Source organism: Euleptes europaea, chromosome 1 (genome assembly GCF_029931775.1).
Source record: "Euleptes europaea isolate rEulEur1 chromosome 1, rEulEur1.hap1, whole genome shotgun sequence".
NCBI lineage: Eukaryota > Metazoa > Chordata > Lepidosauria > Squamata > Sphaerodactylidae > Euleptes > Euleptes europaea.
The window spans coordinates 140,870,812-140,880,581 of record NC_079312.1 but is presented as its reverse complement, the minus strand read 5'-3'; the positions used below and the strand labels follow the sequence as shown (position 1 = coordinate 140,880,581).

Here is a 9,770-nt window from a genome sequence, read left to right as displayed (position 1 = left end):
AAAATGTCCTTAAATTAGCAGCAAAAATAATTTGGAGAATTCAAGAGGATAAAGTGCTAGAGAGACTGTGGTTAGAGTGTTGGACTAGAATGGGGGTTACCAAGGTTCAGATCAACATTCATCTCTGAAGCTCGCTGGGTGACCTTGGGCTAACCTTACCTGAGAGAAAGGACAAAGAGAATAATGTATGCTACCCAAGCTCCTTGAAGGAAGAGTGAGAGAAAAATATAATAAATAAATAATATTTGTGTCTTCCTTCTACTTAAGCTAGCCCACTATACAATCTAAAATATCAATGTTGTGCCCTTTGGTGTTTTCCACAGGTTATAAATGAAGAGAGAGAGATAAATTAGTATCTCCTAATCTAATTACACAATCTGAACTCAAGAAGCATGGCTGAACCCAGTGATAACTACAGGCTGATAAACATGGAAGGGAATAAACTCAGCCACTCACAGAGTTACCAAGAGAACCTTTCAGCAGAGATAAAAAGAATGCAAAAACGATTTCTCCAGAAAGATGGAAGCTGCAATGTGTACTTCAAACACATCTTTGGGGAGTGGGAGAGCTATGTGACTGATATATTTACCACATTAGTGGACATCAAATGGCGCCATATGTTTGTGATCTTCTCATTGTCCTACATCCTTTCCTGGTTGTTCTTTGGTTTAGTGTTTTGGCTGATTGCGCTCCAGCATGGAGACTTATCACCTGATGATGAAAACACCCCTTGTGTTGATAATGTCCACAGTTTCACAGGGGCTTTCTTATTCTCCCTAGAAACCCAGACAACCATTGGCTATGGATCCCGTTGTGTCACTGAAGATTGCTCTGCAGCAATTCTGACAGTTGTCCTACAATCAGTGTTAGGGTGTATCATTGACACGTTCATAATTGGAGCTGCCTTGGCAAAAATGGCCACTGCCCGAAAGCGAGCTCAGACCATTCGCTTCAGCTACTATGCCACAATAGGCTTAAGAGATGGCAAACTCTGCTTGATGTGGCGTGTAGGTGATTTCCGACCTAATCATATGGTAGAAGGCACAGTGAGAGCCCAGCTCTTGAGATATGTGAAAGACAGAGTGGGAAGGATGACAATGGAGTACAAGGATTTGAAATTATTAAATGACCAGATCATTGTTGCTACCCCGGTGACAATTGTACATGAAATTAACCAGGACAGTCCATTGTATGATCTGGACAGGAAAACTCTGGCTAAAGAAAACTTTGAGATCCTGGTTACATTTGTCTACACTGGAGATTCTACTGGAACATCACATCAGTCAAGGAGTTCATATGTACCACGAGAAATACTTTGGGGGCACAGATTTAATGGTGTTTTGCAGATGAAGAAGAAATACTACAAAGTCAACTGCCTCCAGTTTGAAGAAACCACCGAGGTTTATGCTCCCTATTGCAGTGCTAAGCACCTAGACAGGAAGGAGCAAGAATACACTACTTTTGAAAAGGCAAAGGATGGAGAACCTGGAACATCATCTTCAGGACTTAGAGTTCGATCATGTAGTGCTGATGCTTTAATCACCCATTCGGAAATTTCTGAAGGTTCAGCCCAAATGACTAAGCAAGCTAATGAGGCAGAGTTACCCTATGAAAAAGCTCTTGTGACTTTAAGCAGAATCTCAATGGAATCCCAGATCTAGAGATCAATTGAAGTGGCTGCTGCTGACTTCTACAGTTCTGTAGCAGTTTGCAAATGCACAAGTTTAAACTAGGTAGTTAGGAACATGATCCTCAAATCAGAAAATGAACAACAGATTCATTCACTTCATCTGGCTTTCCCTCTAAGAGCCAAACTATCCTTATGTCTGCCATGGAGCAATCTCTGCCATTTTGAAGTGATTTTAAAATGCTGCCTGCAATGCAGTGCAGTGGGCTGAGGCACTCGTATCCCCTGCCCTGTGCCTTTTCCAGGGCCGAAATGGCTGCACCCTTCAGCCTTCGAAAAGGCACAAGCAGGGGTGGGGAGACGAAAGCACCTCAGCTTGCTGCATTGCAGGATCAGGTCCTCATAGAATTTTTAGATTACTTTTAAATTGGAGCAGCATCCTTCTTTCCCTTCATATCTAGATTGGCCCTAACTGGCACTCATTTTCTGCGGATGTCTTAATATTACTCACCTCATTTAAGATTATTCCTGTGACAAGTCATACAATTTTGCTTATCAGTAATATGCTTTTTAACAGAACATAATCATCAGATGCATCTCTGGAGAATGTCTTCTTTGGTAGGAATGCCAAAGTTTCCTTGCCACTGAATTTAAGTTTAAACTGACTCATTCCTAAATATTGTTGAAGGCTTTCACGGTCAGAGTTCATTGGTTCTTGTAGGTTATCCGGGGTGTGTAACCGTGGTCTTGGAATTTTCTTTCCTGACGTTTCACCAGCAACTGTGGCAGGCATCTTCAGAGTAGTAACACTGAAGGACAGTGTCTCTCAGTGTCAGTTGTGTAGGAAGAGTAATATATAGTCAGAAAGGGGTTGGGTTTGAGCTGAGTACTGTCCTGCAAAAGTAATGTGCTAATCATTGTCCTGTAAGTATCAAGATAATGTGCTAATGAGGGTATGGTATGTTAATATGGAACCATTGTATCCTGAAGTGATCTGTTAATGTGTGTAATCCAAAGCTAATCTGCATGGCTATTGTTGAATGTTGTCTTTGTTAGTCTGGAGGTTTTCAGAACAGGAAGCCAAGCCTTATTCATTCTTAAACTCTCCTCTTTTCTGTTAAAGTTGTTCTGATGTTTATGAATTTCAATGGCTTCTCTGTGCAATCTGACAAAATAGTTGGTAGAATTGTCCAGTCTTTCAGTGTCTTGGAATAAGACCCTGTGTCCTGTTTGTGTCAGTCCATGTTCAGCCACTCATTCCTATCTAAGCCTATGATTTGGAAAGAGCAATGTGGAATTGTTTCAGGTTAATGTATTTTGGATCAATTTAAATTATCTATATCCAAGTGCAGGATATAGCCCAATATAGTATAGCCCAATCTCATCAGATCTTAGAAGTTAAACAGGGTCATTATTTGTATGGGAGGCCACCAAGGAAAACTTTGGATAGGAAGACAATGCAAAACACCTCTGCTTAATCTCTTGCCTTGAAAACTCTATGGGATTGCCATAAACTGGCTACACCTTGAAGGCACTTCACACACACACACACACACACACACACACACACACACACACACACACATCCAAGTACTGAATATAGATAATTTAAATTGATCCAAAACACATTTTAAAGTAACTGATTTATGCATTTCAACATAACTTATTTGGGTGCCTCTATATCCCAAACTATACCCAAATTCTTTTTTTTAAAGATGGACTTCTGTATGCTGGATGCATTTTTTCTTTTCTTTTTTTCTTTTAAATCAAATTGACCATTTTCTTTTGCAGTATCAAACAAAACACATTGAGTTCAACCTGAATAATGAAAGAAAAATGTTATTTCCATAATTTTTTTAAAAGCTTCTGAATTTGTGAAAGTTATTCCAAGAATCTTATTTGCTTGTACTTAGTGTTGATTAGTGATTTAATTGCTACTTATTTGTTGTAATAATGTAAAACCAATCACAGCTAATTGTACTGAATGTGTTGAAAATCCATTTTGCAAGCCTGAAAAGGGATGTGGTAATGATGTAAAAGCTGGTGTTATATTAAAATTATATATCATTTTAATTTTATTCAATTTTAATAAATTTAATCAATTTTCTCCTACCATTTTGCATCTTCGTTCAATTTGCTTTTTATAAAGCATTTAGATAGAAAATAGGCTAATTTGGTTTGCCCTCTGTTTCTATTTCTGAGGTCTGGAACTTCCATCCTTAACACAGACTAGTCTAGAGAGGGGCAGGCATTGTTTGGTTGTCTTTCATTGAACATCTTCAGACTAGCGTTTGGTGACTTTTGTCCTGCCTAGATCCCACTGCCTAAATAATTCCATGACCACCCATTTCTGCCTGGCCTGACACACTGTAACGTTACAGCCACATTCTTTGTAGGCTCTGGCTTTGTGTTTCTGAATGGGCACCCCATAAACCATTTCATGACTGCACTTAGACAGACTCATCAAGATCCTACTACTGAAACTCTTTGCTCTTTTTCTGGCACAAACACAGCATAAGAAAAATAACACGGTGGTCAGGATTCTGGGACACAGACTACTGAGAATAACAGTAGAAGAACAAGAGACAGGTGACAGATCAAGCTCTGCAGGCTAGACAAAAGATCGGCCTGCCTAGTGATATAATTCAGCAATACTAAACTTGCTAAACTTCTGGCCTCCACTTTCTTACATAATCCTTACATTTCTGGGTGTCTTACTTCTTCCTCTGCTTTCAACTGATCTGCCTGCACTCCTGCATAGATTTTAGTAGGGTTTCAGATCCCCCTGCATTCCCTAACCAGGTGTATGTTTTGACATCTTGAATTGTTAACCGAACTTTCGACATAAGGCTGTCTTGATTTCATCCCTAGCTACTGCAGCATCCGAGCACAGCCTTGGTGTATTCCAGGACATATTACTAATACTGGAAGAGTACAGGTTTAAGACAGGAAGTCGCTACACCAGAATTAATTGAGTTCTAAACTAGCTGCCTTACAACATTTGGTTCAGTGTTGTTTACCCTGAGAGGCAGCAGTTCTCTAAGATACCATTGCTTGATAGTGTACAGATACTGGCCCTTTCTCAATAATTTAGGATTGCTATTTTATCAGTTTGTCCAGTTACAAAATGCTTGCTGATTCTGTCAGAGCTATTTGTTATTTTTTAAACATATGAAATATGTCAATTGTAGATAGAGTTGATATATTTATTTATTTATTTTATGATATTTCTTGCTTGCCTTTCTCTGAAAGGGGCCCAACTCTTTTTTTTTTAAAGCCACATTCTTGAGCATTCAACAGTATCCCAGCTAAAGCTAATTTTGGAATGTAGCCTGCATGATATAGCAGTTACTGTGTCAGACTAGGACTCGGATACCTGGATTTAAATTTCTACTCTGTCTTCTTGCAAAAACCCCCAAGTTTTGTAAAGATGGGATCAGGGCCCCCAAAAATATGGGCCCCGAAAGGGGTCCCCCCTTAATGTGCATTTCTGTTCCATTTACAGCTCACATTAGAGCCATTCCATGGCTGCAGGGGGCGCATTTTTGGGGGTACAGCCCCCAAACTTTCAGCGAAGCTTCAGAGGAGCCTTCTTGCAAGCTCCTCTGAAGCTACACTGAAAGTTTGGGGGCTGTACCCCCAAAAATGTGCCTCCTGCAGCCACGCAATGGCTCGAATGTGTGCTGTAAATGGAATAAAAATGCACATTAAGGGGGGACCCCTTTCAGGGCCCATATTTCAGCCCCCCCCCGATCCCATCTTTACAAAACTTGGTGGTTCTTGCAAGAAGGGTCCTTTGAAGCTACGCTGAAAGTTTGGGGGCTCTACCCCAAAAAATGTACCCCCTGCAGCCACGGAAAGGAGCGAATGTGCACACGTACCCCCCATGGGGATTTCTCTCTCACACAAACAGATACTCTCTCTTTTTCTCCCCGGGCCGCGCAGCAGCTCAATCACAACTGATTGGCCAGAAGAAGACCCTGCTTGGCCACCAATTGGCTGTGGGAGAATGCTGCTTACTAACTGACGGTTATGCTGTTGCGCCAAACCCTGAATTTGCCGAATTTATTCACTGAACACCCTGAACTCACCAAATTTGGCTCCCCGTTTTCCTGCCTTTTTTGAGTTCGGTTCCATCCGAACTAAAAACTGCCGAATCGAGGGAAATTCATCTGTCTTTCAGTTCGGGACGAACCGAATCAACAGCCCTAGTTCCACAGGGGTGGGCCAAAGATTCCAGAAATCTGAAATCCATCTTTATGGGTGTGTGATACCTTGGAGTTGCCAGGCAGGAGTAGGTCACTCTGCATTTCTCCAGGCCCAAGCTGTGGAAAGTTGACAAGACAGTGGGAGTTAGCAAAGCTTACCTTGCATATTAAATCAAGTACTCCTGGCAGCCACCTGGAAAACATTGGGAACTTTAGTAATCCCATCACTAGTAATCAGGGCTATTCAACCAAAGCCTAGCTGTTTTTTGCATATCTGATACTCCTCAGGCATCATCAGGTATTCAGAGGAGTTTGAATTAAGCATCTCCTTTCTGACTCACACCCATCCTGAGAAAAACCCTCTGACATTTTCCACACATTCTAGTATCTATACCAGCAATTACCAGCAACTAATCAAAGCAATCACTCAGACTTTTACTTGTATTACACATATCAATATTCTGTCTCTTTCTTTGTCTGGACTACTGGAGGAGCAATTAAGTTCTTTGCCAGTTACCTCATGCCACTCCAGGGCTCATTTTAACCATAAATATTGTCATTCATAGACCATTAACGCATGGCCGCTTTGTTGCTCTATTCTCCCAGGAATGTAGCGAATCGGTGAGATCAAAATGCACGTGGTTTGCCCATGCACGTGTTCAACCCTCCCCCTTTCGCTACATCCCCAGGTTTTCCTATTCCTCTGTTGTCACGACCTAAATGGAAGGTGCGAACAGAGGAAGGAGTTCGCCCGTACATTCTTGGCGCCCAGGTCAACTCTCTGCTGAGAGACTTCTGGGCCCCAACAGCAGCAGTGGTGGCTCCTTTTCCCCACCCTCCACCACCAGCGCATCTCTCTCCTCTTGCCCTCCTGCACCTCCCACCAGCACCAACCATGGTTTCAGCCTGCAGCCGGGATCCTTCCGGCACCAATACCATGCACTTCCAGCCAACACTGTCTCCACCCTGTATGTTTTGACTGGAAGCATGTGGCATTGGCACTGGAAGGAGCCACCCCTTCGCTGCTTTGTCACTTTGCTGACTGTGGGGATTCCAGCTTCATGCTGCAGGCTCATGTAAGGCTGCGGGCTGAAACCACAGCGGGTGCTGGGGAAGGCAGAGGAGGGTGCAGGGGCAGAGAAATGCAGGTCCAGGGGTGGGGTGGGGGAAAGGAGACGCCATTGCTGCTGCTGCTGCTGTCAGGGGGGAGATACATGGGTGGGGGGGGGAAGGAGCTGCTGTTGCTGATGTCCCTCATTCATTTGTCCCTCATTCCTCCCTGTTATTTTCTGAGTTCTGCTGTGAACCGGGAGTATCCCTGTCCCCTGTCCCCAAGCGTTCAATTTTTTGAACGTGAGATTCAAAGGCATGGGTTAGGACCATGGACAAACAAAGGCAGCCATGCGTTAATAGCCATAGTGTGTGTATGTCTTAGTTCCTCATATACATCCCCAATTGCCCCCCTCTTTCATTGCTGATTTCACTCAGACCTCCCTCTTCTGGACTGGTAAATATTGCCTTAGCCCTCACTCTAGAATCCCACCCCTCCTCCCTGTTATTTTCTGAGTTCTGCTGTGAACCAGGAGTATGTTTTTGGTGTGCATGTTTTTACAATTAAAATTCATTTTTTTCCCAAAACCGCTTCTTTATTAAGAGTTTTCTAAAAGAGATTTATCTCTATAAATGCTGGCAAAAGATCCTGTTTACCCAACCTCTTGCAAAGCTTGCCTCCATTGCTAATTCCCCCAACCAAAGTGGAGACCCTCTAATTCTCATAACATTACAGTAATCTAGTCTTAAGTATTAGATGCAGGATCAAACAGTAGTCGGATATTTTAACGAGTATGCAAATCTTTAGATAGCAAGGAATAATAGTCGGTATCACACTTGGCATTATATCATAAACAGACAATGTAGGCAAAAGGTAAGTAGGAATGCTGAGTCACAGACAACTTGCCCAAGATCCTTCAGCTGATCACTGGCAGACACAGAACAAGGGGCTGCTTTCGTACATCTTAGGTAATGATCTCTCAATGCACTTTAACATTTGTTTGCAATTGGATTTTTCTGTTTCAGAGAGGAAAATCTAGTTGCAAACAATCACTAAAGTGCATTGAGAATGCAATATTCAAAAAATGTGAAAGCAGCAAAAAAGTATTTGCTGAATATTGAGCACTGTGTCTTTTGTATTCTTCAATTAATGATTTAATTTACAAAAGTTTGCAGGACAGAAATATGAACAATGGAGACAGCAAAAATGATGCTATCTGTGTGAAGAAACTGACAGTTTTTAAAATAATCTATTTCATAATATACAATACATGAGACTACATAATACATAACATATAATACAATATCCATGAGGTAAGAAACTGACACTTGAAATTACTCAGGGAAGTTTTGCATTCAGCTTTCCAATATCTCAAATCATCACCAAAAAAAAAAAAAAATCCTAGACCAAACAAACCAGGTCACTTAGGCTAGAAATATATATTACATTAAATGTGCAGCTGTTACTGCGAGTGGCAACCCCATGATTAATTCCCCCTTCTCTTCTGAAATTTCTAGAGCAACTGGCTCATGTCTTAATGTCATGGTGTTGTGCAATTCCCTGCCCACACAGGCTGTGATGGCCTTATACTCAGAAAGTTGTTGAATGTAACATGTAACAATTAGGCTGTTTATGCTTGGTAATTACAGAAGCCCCGTGGTGCAGAGTGGTAAGCTGCAGTACTGCAGTCCAAGCTCTGCTCAAAACCTGAGTTTGATCCCAACGGAAGTTGGTTTCAGGTAGCCGGTACAAAGTTGACTCAGCCTTCCATCCTTCCGAGGTCGGTAAAATGAGTACCCAACTTGCTGGGGGTAAAGGGAAGATGACTGGGGAAGGCACTGGCAAACTACCCTGTAAACAAAGTCTGCCTAGTAAATGTCGGGATGTGATGTCACCCCATGGGTCAGGAATGACCCGCTGCTTGCACAGGGGAACTTTACCTTTAATTAGCAGTGCATTCCAGGCTGAAGTGACCCACATTTTTTTTTATTTATTCACGCTGAACAGTCATTTCAGCCGTCACTGCAAAGCTGGCGCATACCTGCTTCTCATTTCTTAAGAGCCCCTTTAACGCGACCTTTTGTATTTGCTCCGTCCCTGCATCGAAGCATATACTGAAGGAACCAAGAAAAATCACAGCCGTGGCTTAGCTATGCAAATGACCATTGCTAATGGCTATGCAAATGAAGGAACGAAGGAGCAGGCAAGTGTGGGAGGTGGAATTTTTTTGACTTTCTCCTCTTTCATCAGGACCATGAATAGTCATTTTAAAGGGCAGATTTAAAAGAGCAGCCTTGAGCAAGCATCAAAATCGACCCTGCATAAATGGCCTTAGAGACAGAGAAACTACATAGATTGCAATTAATGTTTCTTTCCAACACCATTTATATTTCAAAATGTGTGACATCTTTGTGTACCAATCTTGAATTTGTGCATGACCCACATTGAAACTGAACTTCCTCAAAAACAAAACAAAAACCCTCTCCCATGTTCCATTGTTCAACAAAGTTCTGGGTTCCTTGAAAGAGCTAAAGAAATTCATATGTCTTCAAGATGTCCAGAGCAATCTGGCTGTATGATTTTGCAGGTTTTGAAGAATTAACCTCACGCTTCACCTTCCCATAAAAAACCCCACTATACTATTGGAATCTCCATTCAGCTTTTTATACAGCTTTTGAATTTTGTGGTTTCTTTGTGTGTGTGTTTTTAAGTTAAGTGCCTATGTTTACATTAAATGTTAATCTCCTGTGCACTCTCTTTCACATTGGTGCTTCACCAAACCAAAGGACACCATACACACAAACACATAAAACACTAATGTTAGCTGTGACACAGATACTTATGGGAACATTTTGGGTCATCAGGCCACCACCTTGTGGCCATG

The 9,770-nt window shown here is 41.9% G+C and overlaps 1 protein-coding gene across 1 annotated transcript; it reads left to right on the top strand.

Moving 5' to 3' along the window:
• Positions 1 to 353: 353 nt before the first annotated feature.
• On the top strand, positions 354 to 1,661 carry KCNJ16 (potassium inwardly rectifying channel subfamily J member 16). The gene has a single exon (XM_056851351.1). The coding sequence runs from the start codon at positions 393 to 395 to the stop codon at positions 1,659 to 1,661; it is 1,269 nt and encodes a 422-aa protein (XP_056707329.1). The 5' UTR covers positions 354 to 392.
• Positions 1,662 to 9,770: the final 8,109 nt, after the last annotated feature.

Bases quoted from the DNA above. Each gene is read 5' to 3' on its own strand.
- KCNJ16 (XM_056851351.1), top strand. From the start codon at position 393: ATGGCTGAACCCAGTGATAACTACAGGCTGATAAACATGGAAGGGAAT.